Source organism: Raphanus sativus, chromosome 2 (genome assembly GCF_000801105.2).
Source record: "Raphanus sativus cultivar WK10039 chromosome 2, ASM80110v3, whole genome shotgun sequence".
Taxonomy (NCBI): domain Eukaryota; kingdom Viridiplantae; phylum Streptophyta; class Magnoliopsida; order Brassicales; family Brassicaceae; genus Raphanus; species Raphanus sativus.
In genome coordinates this window covers 28578713-28601261 of record NC_079512.1, presented here as the reverse complement: position 1 = coordinate 28601261, position 22549 = coordinate 28578713, and the positions used below count along the sequence as shown (strand labels likewise).

General features: G+C 31.3%; 3 protein-coding genes across 3 annotated transcripts; 2 read left to right on the top strand and 1 right to left on the bottom strand.

Moving 5' to 3' along the window:
- The first annotated feature begins 2096 nt into the window (after positions 1 to 2096).
- On the top strand, positions 2097 to 4790 carry LOC108842667 (glutamine synthetase cytosolic isozyme 1-4). The gene is made up of 12 exons (XM_018615648.2): positions 2097 to 2260; positions 2466 to 2505; positions 2604 to 2707; positions 2795 to 2843; positions 2932 to 3038; positions 3355 to 3442; positions 3541 to 3669; positions 3772 to 3846; positions 3938 to 3991; positions 4082 to 4119; positions 4202 to 4361; positions 4496 to 4790. Exons 1-12 carry the CDS (start codon positions 2187 to 2189, stop codon positions 4646 to 4648), a joined length of 1071 nt encoding a protein of 356 aa, XP_018471150.1. The 5' UTR covers positions 2097 to 2186; the 3' UTR covers positions 4649 to 4790.
- A 10460-nt stretch (positions 4791 to 15250) lies between these two features.
- LOC108842668 (transcription repressor KAN1-like) lies at positions 15251 to 20114 on the top strand. Its single transcript, XM_057002940.1, has 6 exons — positions 15251 to 16461; positions 16570 to 16646; positions 17606 to 17651; positions 19073 to 19217; positions 19752 to 19860; positions 19936 to 20114. Exons 1-6 carry the CDS (start codon positions 15747 to 15749, stop codon positions 20035 to 20037), a joined length of 1194 nt encoding a protein of 397 aa, XP_056858920.1. The 5' UTR covers positions 15251 to 15746; the 3' UTR covers positions 20038 to 20114.
- A 339-nt stretch (positions 20115 to 20453) lies between these two features.
- On the bottom strand, positions 20454 to 21778 carry LOC108829649 (uncharacterized). Its single transcript, XM_018603270.2, has 3 exons — positions 21282 to 21778; positions 20921 to 21158; positions 20454 to 20803 (listed from the first exon to the last, which is right to left on the bottom strand). Exons 1-3 carry the CDS (start codon positions 21645 to 21647, stop codon positions 20655 to 20657), a joined length of 753 nt encoding a protein of 250 aa, XP_018458772.2. The 5' UTR covers positions 21648 to 21778; the 3' UTR covers positions 20454 to 20654.
- Positions 21779 to 22549: the final 771 nt, after the last annotated feature.

The following is a 22549-nucleotide window of genomic DNA, read 5'->3' as shown; positions in this document are numbered from 1 at the left end:
ACTTTTTTCAAGACAGGGTTGGTTTAGTACACTACAAGGATTTCAAGGATTAATGGGAGCAAGGAATACACGGCCAAGTTTATCACCTCTACACTCGGAGGTAGAAGCCTTAATTTGGGCAATGGAATGCATGAGGAATCTACGTCAATATCAAGTCACTTTTGCAACAGATTGTTCTCAGCTGGTGAAGATGGTTTCAGCACCAAGGGAATGGCCGGCGTTCGCAAGTTATTTAGAAGATATCAAGATATTGAGAGAAAGTTTCACAAGCTCGGAGATCATTCATGTACCGAAGACGGAGAATACAAGAATGAATAGTCTTGCACGCGGTGCTAGTCAGCAAAACTCTTTCATCGTCCACATGGATGCAGAGCTACCACTTTGGTATACAGAGTCTGGATGAGTCTGTGTCTTTGATGTCAAAAAAAAAAGATTTGTTTATATAATATCCAATAAATATTGGTCATATTATTTAGTGTAGAACGCAAAAAATATTCGATGTAATTAAGCACATTGTTATTTTAAATATATTATATTAGTACACATATTACAAACCATGTATAATATTTAATATAAACAAAGAAAAAAATGAAAATTGATACCCGCTCGGTTGAGCGAGTCAAAATCTAGTAACTACGTTATGTAAGAGGCCAAAAGAAAACAAAAGGAACAGAAGAAAGGCAACTACGTAAACAAAAAAAATAGGACAGGTGGATGAAAAAATTAGAAAAAAACTCATAATTAAAAAAAAAAGTATGCCAAAAGGGTCAGATGGTGCTTCCAACAGAAGACCAGTGGGGGCAAACTAAAGGTTTTAACCACCTGACCAGCAGGATCGCTATTCATTACTGTATGCACAAATTTATCTGTACTTTTTTATGGGGCAGCTGCCCCCTCATTAGACACTGTAGATTCGTCCATGATCTTATTTACTTTTAATCTGCATATAAAATGAAAGAATATGATTGGTTGGTGAAATAACTCATATATATATATATATATATATATATATATATATATATTTTTGACATCAGTTTCTCTGAATCATATATTTGGAGAATTTAACACAATAAGAAGCAATAATAGGTTTCGATCAAAAATAAAGCAATAATAGGAAAGCGCGTCTTTGTGGCTAAGCAGACCTTATGGGCCATTAACATTTCTTAATCAATTATAAAAGCCCGTTTGCACAAAAAAAAGGAAAGCGCGTAACGTAAGTGCTAACGAGAGGAGCGTGGATAGTTTTGAGAGATTCCCTAAAGACAAGAATCTTTTCTTTTTTTTTAGAGAAAGTAAAAACAAGGATCTTGAGACGATTAAAGCTTGGATCTTACATTTAGTTGAAGATTATGCCTCACCACTCAAATGTTAGAGCCCACGAGTTAGGGAAAAGCCTGGTCACGCATTTTCAATTTAAACACACTTGTCTTTTTCCTTGAGAATTCATAGAAAAATTGGGGATTTTCTCCAAAAGTTAATTCATGAACAATAAATAAATAAATAAAATTCGAAGAGAGCTTTTATAAACAAACAGAGAGAGGGTCGAAAATATCAGAATTATTATTGGCACTCCCCCGCACCCCAAAAAAAAAGAATTATTAACTTTTTTTTTTGCTTGGTTTGGATTCACACAATAACTCGCTCTTCCAAAAGATTCTAAAAATTATATTCCCTGTTTCCTAGTAAAAAAGATTCAGTGAATGAATCTAATTTACGACCTTCCCATACAAGCCCTCTCTCTCAAAAGACTTTTATTTTCAAAATATATCTTTCCTAATTCAATATATATCTTTCCTATTTTCAATATATATCTTTCATATTTGACAAATATTCAAAATTCTGTTAAATATGTGATTGTATTACACGAGAACCACGGTTGGTGAGATACTTTATATGGTAACGTTACCGGGACATCAGGTGAAAGGTCAATAATTTTTGTTTTTCTTAAAAGATACTGTATGAATAGAATCTTATATAACCTCGTAATCAACTAGAATCTCCGGATTATTTGCATTTCTAATAATAGTCCGATATTTTCGTATTCTCCGGTTTTACCCAAATTATTTTGTTTTCCTTAACATAGTCAAGCACACACCAACCCCCTCTCCTCCTATATATATACACTTGCAGGAATCTAGTGTTATACAAAAAAAAAACTTAAGTATTCTTTTCAGATTCCTAGAAAAATGTCGGCTCTTGCAGATTTAATCAATCTCGATCTCTCTGACTCCACTGAGAAGATCATTGCCGAGTACATATGGTCCGTACAATTCTTCATCTATATCTGTTAAATATTTTATTATTTGCTTATGTGCTTGAGTAGGTGTTTCTGTGTATAGCTCTCATACTTGAGGTTTCTTATGACGAAACTTTAAAACTTTGCTTGGTATACTAAAAGTTGAAAGGTATTGGATTGGGATTGGTTTAAACGTTGTGATGAATATTTTTTGTGATTTTATGAATAGGATTGGTGGATCAGGCTTGGATATGAGAAGCAAAGCAAGGGTAATTAGTTTATATTGATTTTTTTCTTCTGTAGTTAACTTTAATCGTTAAAACAATATCAAGAATTTAAGAAACGATTATTAAAATTATTTCTGCAGACTTTGCCAGGACCAGTGAAGGATCCATCGGAGTTACCAAAATGGAACTATGACGGTTCAAGCACCGGCCAAGCTCCCGGCGATGACAGTGAAGTCATCATATAGTACGTTCCAAAATATACTCACTATAAGTTAATTAAATTTATAATTCGTGGATTAATGATATTGATGGTTTTCTATGTTTTTTTCAGCCCTCAAGCTATCTTCAAAGACCCCTTCAGAAGAGGCAACAACATCCTTGTAATAACTCAAACAAACAACTAGAACAATACTCTTGAAATTTGTTACATATTCATTTATACTGTTTCTGTGATTGATCTGGAATTAGGTGATGTGTGACGCATATACACCGGCTGGCGAACCGATCCCAACAAACAAAAGGCATGCGGCGGCCAAGATCTTTAGCGACCCAGCCGTTGCCGCCGAAGAAACTTGGTATAACATCTTCAGAATGATTTTTTTTGTTAAAGTTGACTTCAATTTTTGTTTGAAAACTTTAGGTTTGCATAGTTTTTAACTTTTTTTTTGTCAACATCAACATGCGTGTTTAATTGCGGATGGTAACGCAAGGAGACGTAACACTACCTAGTCAATTTTGTTGATATATAATTTTTTATAACGTAAAAGTATAATAAAGTAATTTGACCATAACACACATTTGTTATTCTAAATTTTCCGGCTACTAGCACGCCAGATTTACATTTCTCTAACTCTAAATTAATTACATACTTTCAAAAATATTAAAATTCAGGTATGGAATTGAGCAAGAGTATACTTTGCTACAAAAGGATATTAAGTGGCCGGTTGGTTGGCCCGTCGGTGGCTTCCCAGGTCCTCAGGTAAAGATTTTCCCCAGGCGAATCTTTTTCATTTTGTGGACTCAATCCAAACTCCAGTCTGTGCCAAATAAGTAAGAAATATTTATTAATAAAAACAGGGGCCATACTACTGTGGAGTTGGAGCAGACAAAGCCTTTGGAAGAGACATCGTAGATGCTCATTACAAAGCATGTCTTTACGCTGGAATCAATGTCAGTGGCACTAACGGAGAAGTCATGCCGGGACAGGTTTGATATGTTGCCTCCATTTCTTTTTTTTATTCCTCTGATTAAAATCGTATCGATGGATGGTCAGAACATTAATTAAACTGATATTGTGTGGGTTTTTAGTGGGAATTCCAAGTCGGTCCAACCGTTGGAATAGCGGCCGCTGATCAGGTCTGGGTCGCTCGTTTTATCCTCGAGGTAATATATAAACAATCTCATGAAAAAAATATATATACACCATGTGATATGTCTCTTCATTAACTCTGTTTCTTGGGTATGCTAAAAACAGAGGATTACAGAATTGGCTGGAGTTGTTTTGTCTCTTGACCCTAAACCAATTCCGGTTAGTTTTACCATAACTTTCAATTATTTGACAAAAATATAAACCTTCGATTCTTTCATATTCACTGAATTATTTTGTCTTCTATTCTAGGGAGATTGGAATGGTGCAGGAGCACACACAAACTACAGGTTTTTTTTTTTTGTTGAAGATTTGCTCTGTTTCCGTTGATATGGTTTTTGCTCTGAACTGTGGGTTTCTTGTTTTCTGCAGTACCAAGTCGATGAGAGAAGATGGAGGGTACGAGGTGATAAAGAAAGCGATAGAGAAGCTTGGGTTGCGTCACAAGGAACACATCGCTGCTTATGGTGAAGGCAACGAGCGTCGTCTCACTGGAAAACACGAGACTGCTGATATCAACACTTTCTTATGGGTAAGAAGAATTTTTCTTTAAATTGTATACATTTATCACGAATATTACTCCACGTTTACGTGTTACATAATGCCACAGTTTATTAGTATATCGCATGAGCATAAAGCATGATCTGACCTAACCGGTTTGTACAGGGTGTTGCCAACCGTGGGGCATCGATTAGGGTTGGTCGTGACACTGAGAAAGATGGAAAAGGATACTTTGAAGATCGTAGGCCAGCGTCTAACATGGATCCTTACACTGTGACTTCCATGGTTGCTGAAACCACAATCCTCTGGAAACCATGATTGAAGAAACCTCTTATATCATCAGTTCATGTTCATTTCTTCTACTTTCTCTTTCTCGTTATGAAAGAGTTCTCATGTTTTCTTTGTTTAAGAATGTTTGATTTAAACTCTTTCCAAGAAATAATGATAGTTCTTTTCTCCAGCTTTTACTTTGTTCTATTTCGGAATCTTTATTGTTATTACAAGATTTAAAGTCTCGGTTTAGTCAAGTTTTTGACATGAGCCGAAGTACAAAAAAATTTTTCCGTTACTAGCGGCCCAAACTAGACTCGACTCGACGGTAACCGAAGATGGATAGATAAAGGAAGGCCTCATAACATCTCTATTGAGCCCGTTTCAGCTTTACGGACTTTTATTAACTTTCTTTTATTAACTTAAAAAACAAAATATCAGTATGTTGATTAAAAAACTATTAATAAATCGAACTACACTAGTCTTGAAACCCTTTTATCAAAATGTATATATATACACACACACACATTAGTCTTATGATATTTTATACCTGGAAACATTTTCCTGAATCTTTTCATATATGGCTTTGAAGTATTATTATCGTCTTATTAATTTTATTTGTCACCAAACTTTTTGTTGTCAGATTAGATTTATTTCTTAATCAGTTTCATTTTGTACATTTGATTTGAGATGTACATTCCTAGTTCATTTAGAGTTTTAAAGCAGAATTAGACCAAACAATTTTTTTAAACTTTAAAGTATCCCAGATCCATGCAGAGATCTAGACTATTCTCTTAATGAGTGATGCAGTTCACGGATGAACCCTCATTTTGGATATTCAAATGGACCGTAAAATAAGTATATATCCGTGTAGCCACAAAGTGCAGTGGGGTGTCTTCGAACCCATGTTGTTTAACAATCCTAAAATTCGCCTACCACTAGACCACCACATTTTGGTTCTTAGACCAAACTTAATTTAACAGTTTAAAACTATTTTACAATGCGTTTATTCAACGAAACTTTTATGTTAAAAAATTAGTGGTTGAGAATTCGCATTGTTTCAAATGCATTGTTGGTCTATCTTTTAAATTGGAAATTATGCATTGTTGTTCTATCTTTTAAATCGGAAATTGGTTCTAGATATTGATTTGGAGTTTAACCAGATAAGTTAAAAACAAAAATCTACATTATAAGATTGACATGCATGGCATACATGTTCATGTGTAAAATAATATATGTACACACATCTACTTTGGAATTTAAAGAAGCATCACATAGTTTGGGAGAAGGTTTGTGAAGTGACAATAAAAGAAAAGGTTTGTGAAGTGAATATAAAGCCGAATAAATGCTTGAAGGTTGAAATAAGCGAGTCAGCAGAAGTTAGTAAAAAGTTACTTTGGTGTGTGCATATAGAGTAATAGGACAATGCAATGCAATGCATGCATGCATTCGATTATTATTTAGTCATTATACCTTCATTCTTGCAGCTTTTTTGTAACTTTTGCTTTTTCATCTCATGACTTTATCTTTTATATCTATTTTTATTTGTCAGCAATAAATAATACATTTATTTAAGTGAGAACACAGAGGGGAAAAAGCACTTTGTTTATTGAATACTCCCTCCGTTTCAAATTATATGTCGTTTTGGAGCAATATTTTCGTTTCAAAATAAGTGTCGTTTTATGATTTCAATGCAAAATTTATTGATTTTTTATTTTAATCTATTTTTCTATTGGATTAGGTGTATTGGTAATGATGTTTTTATCTAGTAAATATACAAAATTAAATGTTTTATTAATCTGTGTGTCAAAGTATAGAACGACAAATGAAATGAAACGGAGGGAGTATATACTTTTCTCTTCTACTTTTATCAGCTTTATAGAAAAAACATATTCCAACCCAGTGAAAACTTTTTCACTTGTTAATAAATGCTCTCTCTATAATTTAAGATGAAAAAAAAAATGAAAGAGCAATCATAAAGCAATCGATTACAAAATGATTTCATCACCTCTCACATCAGGCTATTTTTTCTGCAATGGCCACAAAAGTCTTGTGCCCTCCTGTCTCTCATTTATTACTCTTTTCATTTCTTTCTCTCTCCACCTTAAACTTACATCAATTAATTAAGCTTTTTGATCCGTTTATCAATTAAGCTGACTTTGCATATTCGAATTTGAGATTTTTTTTTTTGACTAAAGGCTTCGAATTTGAGATATTCCTACACTTATCTCAAAATTTTATTTAGTTCCCACTTTATGACATCTTGCGAGAAAAGCTCATATAGGTTTCACACCTACTCCTTCCGTTTCATTTTATTTGTCGTTCTAGACTTCGACATACAAATTAATAAAATATTTAAGTTTGTATATTTACTAGATAAAAATATCATTATCAATACCTCTAACAAGATTTCAACCAATAGAAAAATAATTTAGAATAAAAAATCAATTAATTTTGCATTAAAATCATAAAACGATATTTATTTTAAAACAAAAGTTTTGTTCTAAAATGACATCTAATTCGAAACGGAAGGAGTACTTATTAGAAAATCCATATCAATGTACCCATAAAAGTGACGGAGTTTATAGATAAGTTTGTTATAAAAGTTCTCATAAATACGATGTCTTTACATATATATACTGTGTTTTTTGTTGTTGTTGTTGTTGTTATCGCTATTAATCATTCACTAGATCATGATCCGCTCGACCGAGCGGAAATCAATTTTTTTATCTTTGTTTGTACTAAATGTTATACATGATTGCAAGTGTATTAATATAAAATTTTGATAAATAACAATGTGTACTAATGTGTTTAAATAAGCAATGTGTTTAATTACTAAATTTGATTTTTAAATTTTATGATAATGTAAAGTAGATTTTTTATATTATTTTAAATATATAGTCTATATATTTTGTATTTTCAATATTTATCATACAAAACCTATATTGGAGTATTATTTATATGAAAATATGTGTAACATAATATATTTATATATTATATAAACATATCTACGATTTTCGCAAAGGCCATGCGCACCCGCACGGGCTTTATTTTTAAAATGTATTTTATATTGTTTAGTTTTATGTAGTATCGAGTTTGTATAATTCAATTTTGTGTTTAAAGAACAATACCAAAACTGTCTTTCATATGTAAAAATAACACTTTGTAAGCGCGAGTTGTGTCTTTTTATTATAACACAAAATTTGATATAAAACTTATGTTTTTTGTACATTACAAAGTTTAATTTTTTAAAATAATTATTACATAATTTGAAAGTAAATTTTATCTCTGAGGTCTAATATATTTTTTGTGTAATGGTTCAAAGCATTTTTGATATATATTATATTTCAGTTTGGTTTGTTTTTAGTATTATTGTATAAGTATAATACTATACAATATTACTATATTCTATACAATATATAAAGCTATGTTATTTGTTTTAAAAAGTAGATTAGGCCCAACGTAGTTAAAAAATAGTAAAATCTTTATGTATGTATCTATGAGTTATCTACCTAATGTTATTCGTACTAATAAAATCAATATGGTCAATGAAAGTATACTGATCAATTTAAAATGAATTGTATAGGGTAATTCCAGTAAGATTAATATTTTTAGTATTATTAGTATTTATCTTATTTAAATTGACATGTAATAAATGTGAAAACCATATATGGAATATGGACAAAAAGAGAAATTGTATTTAAGGAAATACATCAATGCAAAGTTAGACTATGGTACATATTATATATAAAGAATGAGACATTTAATTTAAATATATGAGGTTCATCTTTAAAATTCACCTATAAAAAGTTGTAATGTTTCTGATTTAATAAGATAGATTCGCAAAACATGATTCAGTTTCACGATCGAATATTAGACGTATGATGAAAATCGCTCATCAAATTGATCAATATTTGTAACCAGTGATTAAAACAAAAAAGTTATTAATTTATTATCATGACTTAGCTTTGTCATTTTAATGAAATCAAGAACCTGGTAGAAACAATTGTTGATTAATAACTACTAAGCTGTTATTTGTCAGAAAAAGGCTATCAGTCGATGCCTAACGAGGAAATATTGTTCAAACCTAATAAATAAAAATCTGAGAAGAGGTTGCAACTTGCAAGAAAAATCAAAGAGACAAGAAGAAATGTTCAACCCGGTATGGATTGAAACCTTGTCGCTGTGGTAAGTACATATATGTATTATAGTTACGCGATGTTGGTGGGTGTCACAGTACATTCTTTGGTTTTGTGTGCTCTTTCACCCTCATAATATTCTAACTATTTATTAATCATAATAACAATATATAGACATAGAGAATTGACGTTACATGATATATTCACCCAAATTAAATATAACGACATGGACCCCCTCATGAACAATATACATCACATATCTCTCTATGACTGTTGTTGGTTAATGAGACAACTACAACACCTTCATGCCACATCTCATTCTTCCCAATTTTTGCTCTTGTCCATTGCATTTGAACTAGCCCATTGTACAATTTGCCCCCATCCTTCCTATACGTAGAAGGGAAAACAGTTGGTATAAAATAGCCAATTTTACGCGATACAAACACGTATTTCTATTCTTTTAGTATTGACGTTAGTTACGACCCTAAAACGTTGATCAAAGTCTTGTTTCAAATTCTTTTATAACAGAACCAGCACTAGTGATCAGGGGCGGATCTACTAGTATAGAAGGTGGGGCACGTGCCCCATACTAACTTTTAATTTTCTTTTGTTTGACATAATGTTTTTTTTTAACACAATTTTGAATATATTAATCTGGAATATTAAGTTAAATTAGGTCAGTGGTGCCACATACTCCAACGTTTGACCATATTTATCTTTTCGTTATTTAAATGGTCAAAATCAACCTATATAATTACTCTTTGTTCTCATATTTTATTTGTGTCATTTCTTGTTCCTTTAAACTTTATTGAATTAGTTATATTTGTCTAATTTTTCAGTTTTGTTGAGTAAATATCAATCTTGAAGATAAATATTTTATGTTTTAATATGTATTAGTTAAACTATATTAAGTCTGATAATAAATATATTATTTCATGTGGTTAACTAATAGTAATTCAGTAAACGGAATTATTATTTTAAGATTTTAACTAGATTATGACATGTCCTTCAAAACATATTTTTTAAATTTTTTTTTTTTTAATTTAATTTTCATATTTGTGTTTTTAGTCATATTTATGTTTTTAGTCATATTTGTGTTTTTTTGTAATCATATTGTGTAAATAATTAGTAAGAAGCTTTAATAATTGTATTAAAATAGCTGGACTAAACTTATATCAATATTTCATTGTTTCTAGTTTATTTGAATAGATTTGTGATTATCAGCTCATACAAAATGTATTGAAAATATAATATATGTTTTTAAAAAATTAAAACGATATTTTCAGAAATAGAAAGAATATTTATTTAGTTAAAAGATTTATCGTAATCATATAGTATTAATAATAATATAATAAAAACTTTTAAAAGTATATTTTATATATTCTTTATATAAAAAATTGTTTTATCCCATATATAATATTTTTCTGAATCCGCCCCTGTTAGTGATCAGGGACAGACCCATGTGAGGAGAGGCTGGTGTGGCACAGACCCCACAGTCATTTTCATTTTTCTTTAATAATTAACGCAAAATTATTTATATACCCCTAACTTATATATAAATTATACTATATGCCCTATACTAATTTATGTTTTCTGTCCCCCCTGCTAGTGATCTAGAAGTTTTACGAATATATCATTGAGTGATTAATATGTTATATATATACATGTGACTTTTAGTGATATTTGATAAATTATTTGTTGGAGTGTAGTCTAATGTTTTTTTTCTTTAGCTTTTTTCTATTTTTATTTTGTTTTATATTTATAACAAAATTGAAAGTAAAAACATACTTTTACTAAAATTAATTGATTACTAGCTAACGATCAAAAATTTATGCGCTAATAAATTTCGTCAAACTTTGATAGATACATTACAAAATGTTATGTCGTATTGGTGGTAGATTGATTATCTGATAGTGATCAAACTTTCTATTCTCCAATGAATTGTGAATAGTTTTTACTGTAGGGAAATTAGGTCTAATATACAAGAAAAAAATATAAACTCACTAACTAACCAAAATCACCCTCTCTCTCCTTATTTCTCTTCCTATCTCTCTCTACCTTCTTACTAAAAATCTAATTTCCCATTATTTTTTTGTTATTTCACAAATAACCCTGTAAATTATTTTGTAAGTACTTAAGTATTCTTATGTATTTCCGAAATAGTACAACTAGCTTCTTTTTAAGAAAAACTTTATAATATGAATTGCATTATATTTAAAAAGTCAACCACTTAACCGTACAACTTCATAATGTGATAGTAAATATAATATGCTATATCTTTACAAAATATAAAAGGGGATAATAATGTCAAACTTTTGTTTCATTATTGCTTTTGAGATAGGAAGAGAATGAAATAATGTAGTTCACAACTCTAAAAATTTTGCTATTAGCATATCATAAAGCGATGGGTCCACTGTAACCCTAAGATTATATTTCAAAACACGTAAAGCATAATCATATTTTTTGGTGTTAATCGGTGGTGGTGGCCTAGTGACGCTTGAGAGAATTGAGAAATCCAATAAGGCAAACCCGGGTTCAGACCCCACCGGCCACACGGATATGAGTTATTGTTTCGACTCATTTGAATGTCCAGGAGAGGGTCTATCCGTGGGCTGTACCTCTATCCGAGGGTTAGGCTTGTTTCATCGTTGATCCGGGTTTAATCCCACCGACCACACATATATGAGTTATTTTTTGGTGTTTTTTCTTTTTGGTGTAAATTTGGGTGTTTCTTTAAACAAAAATATGGAAGACTTTAAGCATTCCCTTTATTCTCTAACTAGAATGACACTTGAGACTCGCATGAGAAGGATAATTTTGCACGGTGAAAGTGAAAGGAATGGAAAAATGAAAATAAAGTGAGAAAGCATATAATATACATTGTTTATGAGATAATGATGAACGAATCCTATTGGGCTATTCGCATGCAAATACGAAAAACTAGTTAATGCCCAAGTTTGAATGATTTTTGTTGTTGCTGTAGGAGCTTGCCACATAAGACCAGAAAGCTATCACCATGTTCATCAAATTAGTGTAGTTACTAATTAATAGTTAAAATATTTGACCCATAAAAGAAACGAAAATTTATATACTCCATTCCATACATTGTCTAGGAGGTAACAACATTCTTCGCATTTCCCCTTTATATTCTTGTTTTTACGCATACATTGTTTGTAAGAAATACATTGTTTTAAGAATTTACTATATTCTAATCCATCTTTTCAAAGAACGGATATAATTTTTATATTCAATTTTTATAATAGTATTTTGTATTTAATATTTTATAGAATAATATTTTAAGTAAATGAAATACATAGCTGTTATATTTATCAATAAGTTATGTTATTGTTTTACTAAAATTTTGAGATGATACACAAGAGAACACAAAGGTGCGAAATTTATTTCTTTTATATTCCTTAATTGACCAACTTTATTTTTTCTCGTCTCGATAAGAAAGGTGTGCGAAATTTCTGGTGATTCATTAATATATATTTCTATGCCAGAAAATTTGGATTTTTAATATCTTTTTTTTTTTGAAAAGAGATTTTTAATATCTTTCTATGTGTTTCAATTCTATGTTGTTATTTAGTTTTATTTTCTTTTTATCAGTTACTAGTTTTCTATGTAATATCTGTCAAAAATTAAAACTGGCATAAAATTTAATATTTACTCCTAAAAATAGAGCTATCGCACGTAGATTTACGTAGTGTATTTTCAAAATGATACAGTAGATGTGAATCTTATGAAGTAAAATTAATGAATGTAAAACTATTTTACGTAATAATTTCTAATTTGTGAAAGCAAAAGTCGTGTATCACAATTTTTCCATAATGATGCCATAACGTACCCAAGAAACATTCACTTTTTTAGCAAAAAAAAAAAAAAAAAACATTCACTAGAAAAATTAAGTCAAAACTCCTTATTATTCAACATACATATAGACAAATCAAGACGTATTTTCTGCAAACAAACTTATTTATGTATTTACAAAAACAAAAACCTACATAAAAGTTAATTAATCCTACATGTACTATAGTAATACTTATTTGCAGACTAAAATAGATAAGAGAGTATGATTTAAGACAAGATACTGTTTTCTTTTAGAAAGACAAAATGAAGATTTATATGCACAACGTAGAAAGTTAAAAAAAAATACTTATAACTAAGTAAAAAGATTAAAAAAAAACAAATATGTGACAACTGACAAAGAGATATGAACGTCAACGAATTGGTAGAATCAACGGAGTCTTTCATTCTCCGATATATTCCAGAGAGATGTAGATTAATAATCTAGACAATACTATATAACTTCATGTTCTGTTGGATCCATTTAATGCGTGCAGTAATAATTTAATTTTAATAAACAAATACAAAAATACTCCTATACGTTGTGTCCATGCATTAATATTATTATACGTACATACCCATCTACGGAACGGTTTATATATTTTCTTATTATTATTATTGTTATTATTATTATTATTATTATTATTTATTATTATTATTATTAATATTAATAAGAGGTATCCCAGTCTATAGAAAAATTCAGATTAATCTTCCAATGTGTTAAAAAAATATTCCAATGTAATTCACAGATAAATCATTTTTTCAAAAATATTTAAATGAAGCCAAGACCATATAATTTGATTGGCAGAACATTAACATACACATTATATCCGTTATTATCCAATCAACATTAATATGTAGCATTTAGAAAAATATTTACAATATATTAATGTTCTCCAAATAATTTTTGCTCAATGTTTTTATACGAAGCTCTTGGTAGAGCATTTACAGTTTAAATATATAAAAATTTAAAATAATTATATATCCCTACATTTGGAAGGCAAAACACAAAGTATATAACATTAAAAAAAACAAAACATAAAGTATATATCATAAATCAAGTGGGAGAAATAATAATATTTCTTAGGCATAAACAATACAGAGTTTTTCTTTTTCAGATCAGACAACTATTTTATTATTCAGAAAGGAAAGTAGAACGAAACAGAACAACCAATATAATTTAAATCTCTATAATTTTTTTTTATTTTTGCGAATAAATTAGATGATACATTCTTAGAATGAAAAATAAAACCTATAGAAAACTCTATAAATATGTTCTTCAATTTCATTAACTCCTTCAGAACAAGACGAAGTTTATAATATAAAATAATCAAACAGTCTAAAGATTCGTAATATAAATCTGCTATATAAATATATCTAAAATTACGGTTTACTTTTAAGTGACAAATCAGATTGATTTGTCCTAATAGACTTCACAAATTGGTCAAGCAAGACAGGTTCGACATATCTAGGAACTAAAATGTCTATACGATATATTCATAAACTCAAGAAGGTACTGATATTTAATGCATAGTTAGTTATCTCTTTAGGTATAGTTGAACAATATACGGTCAGAACCATGAATTTGTTTGATCCCAAAATCTTTATAAAAGAAACTAAATAAATAAATATAACAAAAACGTAAATAGAGAGAGTGAAGTGAGAAGCGAAGAGAGTGGGGGGGGGGAGAAAATGGAAAAAGCAGGGAGAGAGGGGAGAGTTCTTTCTCTCTCTAAATGTATGTATCCCGTCGTCTCCGGGGTATCAAAATCAAAGCACACGATTTTTATTATTTATTTTAAAGTCACATTTTAAAGTTTTGCGTTTTTTTTTTTGGCTTTTGCTTTGATTATAGATTAGATAGGACAGACGAGAGCGATCCTTTATTCTCTCTCTTCTTGAACTACTCTCCAACGTTTTAAATTAATATTCATCATAATCTGTGAACATGTAATATTTTAAAGTTTTCCGTAAGGTTTTGAATTTCTTTTTTGGTAACTGAAGGTTTTGATTTATTACTCAGATTTTTAGGTTTAAACTAAGGTCAATTTGAAAGTTGTTCTATATGAATAGATTGATCTGTATATATATTTACAACCGTTTTAGATTATACATTTTTATACAGCAAAACTCTAGTTGTTCATATTAAAATAATATCTAAATCTGCATAATTCATATTGCTAAGTATACATTATTTTCAAAACTATGTTTTATCTATCAAAATGATCGGTATAACTCATTAATTTACATTCCAAAGTTTCATCTATTAAATCAAAAATATTGTTTGTTAATATATGTATCAGATATTTTAGCTGTAAACCTAAAATATCAAGTCAATAATAAAAAAAAAGTAGTTAAGTTAGTTCCTTGCTAATTACTGTAGCGATATCAATGACTGTAGCAGCAAAACATTTTGTATTGCTGCATGGGTTCCTTTGCGTGGTGTCTTTTTTTTTGGCTTGTCTTTTCCTTTAACAAAAGAAAACTTTGCGTGGTGCAAGAAATGCGAAAATGACAAATTTGAAATGTCATCCCAAAATAAATAAAAAGCTTATACTATCTGGAATATGCCGAGTTACGATTTTGCCCTTTCTCAACTATGGCTTTCCAAGATATACTACGAAGGAACAACATCTCATCATGCATACGCACATACATGATATACAGACATACGCACACATCTCTCTCTTAATTTTCCTGGATTTAGTTTTATTCCTTTTCAAAAAACGTTTTATTTTTTTTTCTCTCTTAGATCTGCCTTTGCTTCACAACACACATACCTATCTCTCTCTTTTCTCCTTCTTTCTCTCTCTGTGCGTCTTACTTTGAGCATGTTTGTTTCTTCAAGAAGATTATTATTACTCATATTTTATATATTCTCTTCCTTCTTATTTCTCATCAAAGCTGCTCTTTAGCTTCATCCCCTCACTTTCTCCTCTCTTTTTGAGATATAGAGAGAGAAACAGAGAAAAAAGAATCAAATCTTTCAGACACCCTTTTGACTTCTTTGCTGAAAGAATCTCTCTTTTATTTTACCCTTAGAGAAATCATTTAAAATTCCTAAGCAAACCCTCACGAGAAAGAAACAAAAGCAAAGTCATCATCACCACCATCAGGAGCAGCAGCTATATCAAGAGAGGTTTCTAAAAGGTTGTTTAATTATGTCCATGGAAGGAGTTTTTCTAGAGAAACCAAACACAACTACCACTCTACCTGATCTATCTCTCAACATCAGTCTCCCAGATAGTCATCATCATCTTCATCGCAATGAACTTTCAAGAAGATCATCCCAAACCGACAATAGATCATCAAACTTCGAAGTCTCCTTGTCTCATCACAATAACCCTAGTTCGAATCCAAGCACAAGAATCCTCCACTGTCCTGATCGAAGAAACCTTAATCTTTCTCATCATCAGCATTACAATAACAACCCTATTCTTAATGGTGGAAGTCTTCATCATAGGGTAGATGAATCCGAGATTAATAATACCCACCGTCCGATTAGAGGCATCCCGGTCTATCACAACCGTTCATTCCCATTTCATCAACAAACGTCTCATTCTTCTTCTCTTGGAGGAGGAGACTTGGATCAAAGCTCAATCTTAAACTCATCTTCCGGTTATAACAACGCTTACCGATCATTACAATCTTCCCCGAGGCTAAAAGGTGTTCCTGTGCATCATCATCATAATCACTATGGAGTCGTTAGATCTTCAGATTCTTCTTCTCCTCATCATCACCATCATGGGATGATCAGATCAAGATTCTTGCCTAAGATGCCGACAAAGCGGAGCATGAGAGCTCCGAGGATGCGTTGGACGAGTAGCCTCCACGCGCGGTTTGTTCACGCCGTTGAGCTACTAGGCGGCCATGAAAGTACGCACACATTTTGCATCGTAGTCTCATTCTTAAGATCTCTCGTTGTTTTATTCTAAGAGTTTGAATCTTTTCTTGTTCTTGTTGTTGTTGTGAAAATATATATAGGAGCAACTCCAAAGTCCGTTCTTGAGCTCATGGATGTAAAGGACTTAACTCTAGCTCATGTGAAGAGCCATCTGCAGGTGAATCTATAGTCCATTAGGAATTAAATTAAACAAAATAAAAGATGTTTTCCTGCACATAAAAGAGTAACATTGTGTACTAATTTTGTTTTTTTCTCTCATCTTCTTATTGGTTCCTTTCCTCTATTATGAGTCTAGTCAAGTTAGTTCTTTGCCAATTAAGACTATCTAATTAGGGATATTTCGTAGGTCTCATCACCATCATCTCTTTTTCTCTCTCTCGCTCTGCACAAGAAATTAGATCTTTGTATATATATATATATATATATATATATATCTTCAACGAATAGTGTTAAGAGTCTTCAAAGCTTGTCCTCCAACTCTAATGTCTTATTTTTATTTCTTGTTGTCTTTGCAAAGTGTACTCATTTTCTTGGAGAGATGGCACAGTTTGCAAGAAATTGAAGCAGTTGAAGAATTTATAGAGAATACCTATAGGTTTTTTTGGGTCAAAGAGTACCTATAGCTTAAAGAGACTGAAACCTTTCAGAGAATTGCTAAGCAAACTGAGAACTGAGATGATAGAATTTCTTTATTTTAAAACAAATTAGGAAGAGGGGACAAAAGTAGTCATCATTACTCCATGATAATAAGTACGATCATTCAATTACTCATCAGACATCTACCTCGTGGTTGTATAATTATAATTAAAGAATTAAATGTACAGCACTAGTTCCAAGACAACCCAGAAAACCACACATTTGTATTATTTTAATTATATAAAGCTCATACGTATCTGCATACATGTCTCCGGTTTCGTCGGCTGCTTTTTTTTTTCGTCGGCTGTTTCATATATTGAAAATAATCTATAGTTGTTTATCAGGATCACCTGTTCATTTATTTGTTTTGTATCCTTAATTAGATTTTATTGATTTATTCTTTTGTTTCTTTTTTTGCAAACTTTATTCTTTTGTTGTCGATATCTAATTATGCATTTTCCTCTTTTTTTTTACTTGCAGATGTACCGAACTGTTAAGACCACTAACAAGCCTGTTGCTTCATCAGGTACGTATTATTCCAAACAATTCTACCCGACTTTACCCACACACATATTTATATGCATGTTCACATTTCTTTATTATAGCCTTTTTCAGCTTTATATATGCTAAAGAGATGCATGTCACATGGTTTATAACAAACAAAAAACATACAATGAAGCTTATGATTAGCCACCAAAGCTTTATCTGATTTTTAGGTTCACTATATAATCACTATAAATATTTATTGCTTATAATAATAATAATCAATAAATTCAAGTTAGAATTTGAATATTTGATTTTTTTTGTATATATATATATATATATAATTTACTTTGACGTATACGCATTACCATTATTTTAACTCTTCGATTCTACAGTACTATTTAGTTCCATATACTATTCTATTTCCCCCGAAATAATTGAAAAACAAACCCTAAGAACTGGCGAAGCTCAAGGGTTTTATGTTTCTTTCTATTGAAACCCTAAGTCAAGTGGTCATATTTAACGCAAACCAAATGAGCATTCATCTCTGTTCTTCGACCAATACTATCAAATGACTACACACTATAAATACTCTCTCTTTTTAGAAATTGTCACTTTGACATTTTTTTCACATAGATTCAGAAAGCGATAAAAATATATGTAAATTGTTATTAATTATATTTCTCTAAACAATAATATTTAAGATAAATAAAATTAATTATAAAATCAATACAGTTTACAATATTTTCAGCTTAAGGTAAATATAATTTACATTGAAATTGTAAAATGATATTTTTGTGTAAGAAAAAAATGTTATGATGACACTTATTATGAAACAGAGAGATAAAATATTTTCCATAAAAGCCCCAAATCAAATCTGGATAAGTTATTCGTACACAGAAATGAAGATCAATTATTTTATATCCATATGGATTTTGTATTTTTGGTATACGCAAAAATTTCATTTTTACCTTGATATATTGCACAATTTCCAAGTTTTTGAAATCACTTTTAGGAGGTATTCCCTCCATTTCTAAATAAGTGTTAGTTTGATATTTTTCAGATATATTAAGAAAATGAATGAAATGTAATTAAGTTTTTATTAATTAAATGTGTTTGACCAATTGTATATGAGATAAATATAATTATCTTTAAGATTAATGCATTTTATAATTAATTTTAAGTCAAAAGTAATTAAAATTTGCATTAGAATTATAAAGTAACACTTTTAATTTTTATGGAACAATAAAAAAATTTTAGAATGACAATTAATATGAAACATATGGAATATATATTAGATTTTAGTCAAGCCAAAAGCTGGAAAATTATTTAAAGAAAAGCAATTTCGTAAACGCATTATCTTTTACCAAACAGTATATATTTTCTTTAATATTAAACAAGACCCTTAAAGGGTTAAAACAATTGAGATGAAACTTTGTTTATAACTTTAAAATTAATTTTCAGATGGGTCAGAAGAAGAAGAAATGGGCATAAATGAAAATGAAGCTCATCATCAATCATCGACAAATCAAAGGGCAAAATCTGATGATACTTCTCATCAAGAAATTGACTTTCCTTCCACAAAACCTCGTTGGGGCAACTCTTCACGGTGCGTTTATACATCTTATAATCTTGTTATACATATCCAGACATGTATCACACACACACACGATATGTATACATATATAAACATGAATTTCTACTAGTTTAAGTGAGATTGACGAATTAAATAATAGGGTTAGAGTTCTCGCACCTAATTGGTCCTACTTCCTACCAAATTCATATAACAATTATTTGGTTTATCCCAAAATCCATATCTTCATCTAATAATATAAATAGATCTTGGATACTATTTCTTTTTTTTTATTTAACCTTTAATTGGATTAATTGTTAATTAAAATGGTGGTTTTTGGTTACACCGAGATGAAATTGTTAGGGATTTTAAAATGATGTGATTTAGGTCATTATGGATCATATAAAATAAATAGACCTTTCGTCATATGTATGACATGGATTGTGGGATCAATCGTAACATGCAATATACGTTATGAATACCATTTTCTAGTAAAAATCAACAAGTATTGAGTCAAGCTGTTTACCATTATTTAACTGGTTAAAAACTTATCCATGCATTGATGGATAGAGAGACATGGCCATCAAGTAATAGTTGCTCAGGCGACATAGATACAATGGTCAGAACTTCATCAACATCAATGTTCTCTCACCATCAAAGATCCATCCTTCTAAATCAGGTTCTAATAACAATTCGTATGTAAATATAGTTCTCTCAGGTCATCATAAAAAGTATAATTGACGTTAACTCGCAGGAGCAAAGGTCGAACGATCAAGTAAAGAGGTGTGGAGATCTTAGTTGTAACAACCCAAGTTTGGAGTTCACGTTAGGAAGACCCGATTGGCACAATAAATGATTTCTTGATTTGAATATACATATATACACTACTTGGAACATGCATGTATGCAGTTATATAGACGATGAGTTTGAAAAGTTGAAGAACACGTAGAGAGAGAGAGAGAGAGAGAGAGAGAGAGAGAGAGAGAGAGCCAAAGAAGTGAATCACTACAAAGTGAGAAAATTTGGAGGTTCTTTCTCTCAAGTTCCATTGATGATTTGACTACAAAGTGGCTTATCAATATATGAGTTTTTTGTTTTGGTTTCTCGAGGATGATCTGGTGAGATCATATAACTCGAGGATCACCAAAAACTAGAGAACGTTTGGAATTCATTTTTTTGTTTGGAAAGAAAGCCTCTTGGTTGGTTAGAGGGTTTCTTTCTAGTTTATATTTGAATATCTACCGCTGAAATGCAGAGAAAGAGAGATCTGAGTTGAGTTTTCATAATGCATATTCATCATTCTTAAGTACATTAAAGACAAATGTATGCATACACAGATCCAAAGTCATAATCCAAACGTAGACATTGATTAAAAAAAAAACGACTCTCTTATGGTTCTCTGCTACTTCGCAACAAAGAAACGTTTGTATATAAAAATTCCACAAACAACACGCTCGACCAATCATCCTATCCTCAGCTGGATGATTCGATGCTAACCTCTCGACCTTTGTGTTGGTGATGACGACTGAAAGTGTTACCTCCCATCACTGAAAGCGATTGCTTCGCCAAGCGCAGGCTTCCTCTTGCTCCCAACCACACAGCATAGAAAAACCCTATCCAACCTGTTTATCCGTACCAAATCCGTTACCAATTCATCAAAATACATAACTAAAGGAAACAACTCGAGAGATTTCATTTTCAAGAATCCAAAAAAAAACAAAAAAAAACAGAGTATAAACCTGAAGCAATTAAAACGCAAACAACCGCTGATACTGTAACGGTGGAGATGACGAAAGCGGCAACGGATAAAGCTCCGATGTAAATACCAGCCAAGGAGAGAAAGAAGAGCGCCAAGAAGCCACCAGCAGCAGCGAGCGAAACCAAAAGAGAGATTATGATCGCATTGAATGTCGCAGCTACGAAGAAGAGCGTGAAGACAACCAAAGCCATCGTCGTAACGAGAACTATTGTTCCAATCTGCAACAAAGCAGAGATTTCGACTCAATCGGATTCAATAAAGTACCAAACTTTTTCATCAATGGCAAGAAGAGTTACAGAACTTGCTGAATCAAATTTAAAAAAAAAAAGAAAAACACTTACAGTGATGACAAGCAGTGCACGAAGCGGGCTGCCTCGACGAGTCCACTGGAGAACCTCGCGTGAAGTTTTGCGAGAAGCTTCTCGAAGCTTCGGTCCATTCTCGGCGAATGAGTTTCTTATTCGTTGAAGCAAAGACGAGGAGGAGGCATACCCGGTTTTGGAATCGGGAAACAGAATCGAACCGATCGTGATGCAGAGCAAGGAGTAGAGACTCTCCGAATCATCATCCTCCACAACCTCCACGTAGTCCGTTTTGAGGCGACCGTCCATCGTCTCTCCGTTGACGGTTTCTCCGGCATCATCGCCATCGCCACCGGCAACGTCTGCGTAGGATTTCTTCTCTGTTTCGTCGTGATCTTGCGACATTTTCTCCGACTGAGTTAGAAACTGATTGATTAGTTGTTTCGATCTGATTTTGGATTTGGAGTAATGTTTAAAAAAAAAAAAAACTTTGAACAGATAATGACGGACAAAAGATGGGAACAGCTAAGTTTTTTTTTTTGTCAGAAGAAGTTGGACATGTGTAATACCGACCGACATGGCATTTAACCCGTAATAACCGTACGAGATAGTATATCCTATTAAGCGCGTCTCCTCAACGCGCTGTAAATGCAAGTGGGCCCATTCTCTTTGCTTTATCTAGGCTTGTAAGGTTTCAGTTAAAAGGCCCTATGATTTGTAACCGGATAAACTCTTTTTTTTTTCTGGCATAATGAAAGATTTATATACTAGTTTTGAGCTTGATCTCTAACTGATTTAGCTATTTAGTTAACATTTGCAGGTTGCAGCCTAGGTCCTTTGTTGAAAAGTAAAACTACAACTTTCGGACATGGCTTGAATGTCTTGTATCGTAGAGTAAGCTTTTGTGCTACAAATCATTTTGATTGTTTCTTCAGCATTTAGCTGACATAATTCATCAATACGTCGCTTATAGTTACTGAAAAAGCAACATACTCATCCTCAAGTTCCTTATTTGTTGCACTGCCATTAGCATTGCCAGTGCTTCAGCTTCAAACCACATAAACTAAAGTAATAAAAACAAGTTTAGACTGTAGAAATGATTGTCCATATCTAGTTGAAGTTTCGGTTAAGGCTCATTTAGCTAAATTAATGGCCGTTACATCTCTGTGAACATGCCAAATTGCGAGTAGTAGCAAATTTGGTGTATTCTAAATTTTGAAGTGATTTTAATTTTAGATACTTTATATAAATTAAAATATTTCATATGATTTTTGTTAAACTATTTTAGATTCATGCAATTTAGATCT

Coding starts and splice junctions, on each gene's coding strand:
- LOC108842667 (XM_018615648.2), top strand. CDS start 2,187: ATGTCGGCTCTTGCAGATTTAATCAATCTCGATCTCTCTGACTCCACT. Junction 2,506..2,603: donor ATATGAGAAGCAAAGCAAGG/GTAATTAGTTTA, acceptor TTATTTCTGCAG/ACTTTGCCAGGACCAGTGAA. Junction 4,120..4,201: donor GGAGCACACACAAACTACAG/GTTTTTTTTTTT, acceptor TGTTTTCTGCAG/TACCAAGTCGATGAGAGAAG.
- LOC108842668 (XM_057002940.1), top strand. CDS start 15,747: ATGTCCATGGAAGGAGTTTTTCTAGAGAAACCAAACACAACTACCACT. Junction 16,647..17,605: donor ATGTGAAGAGCCATCTGCAG/GTGAATCTATAG, acceptor TTTTACTTGCAG/ATGTACCGAACTGTTAAGAC. Junction 19,218..19,751: donor CGTTGGGGCAACTCTTCACG/GTGCGTTTATAC, acceptor ATTGATGGATAG/AGAGACATGGCCATCAAGTA.
- LOC108829649 (XM_018603270.2), bottom strand. CDS start 21,647: ATGTCGCAAGATCACGACGAAACAGAGAAGAAATCCTACGCAGACGTT. Junction 21,159..21,281: donor GTGCACTGCTTGTCATCACT/GTAAGTGTTTTT, acceptor GCTTTGTTGCAG/ATTGGAACAATAGTTCTCGT. Junction 20,804..20,920: donor TTGCGTTTTAATTGCTTCAG/GTTTATACTCTG, acceptor ACGGATAAACAG/GTTGGATAGGGTTTTTCTAT.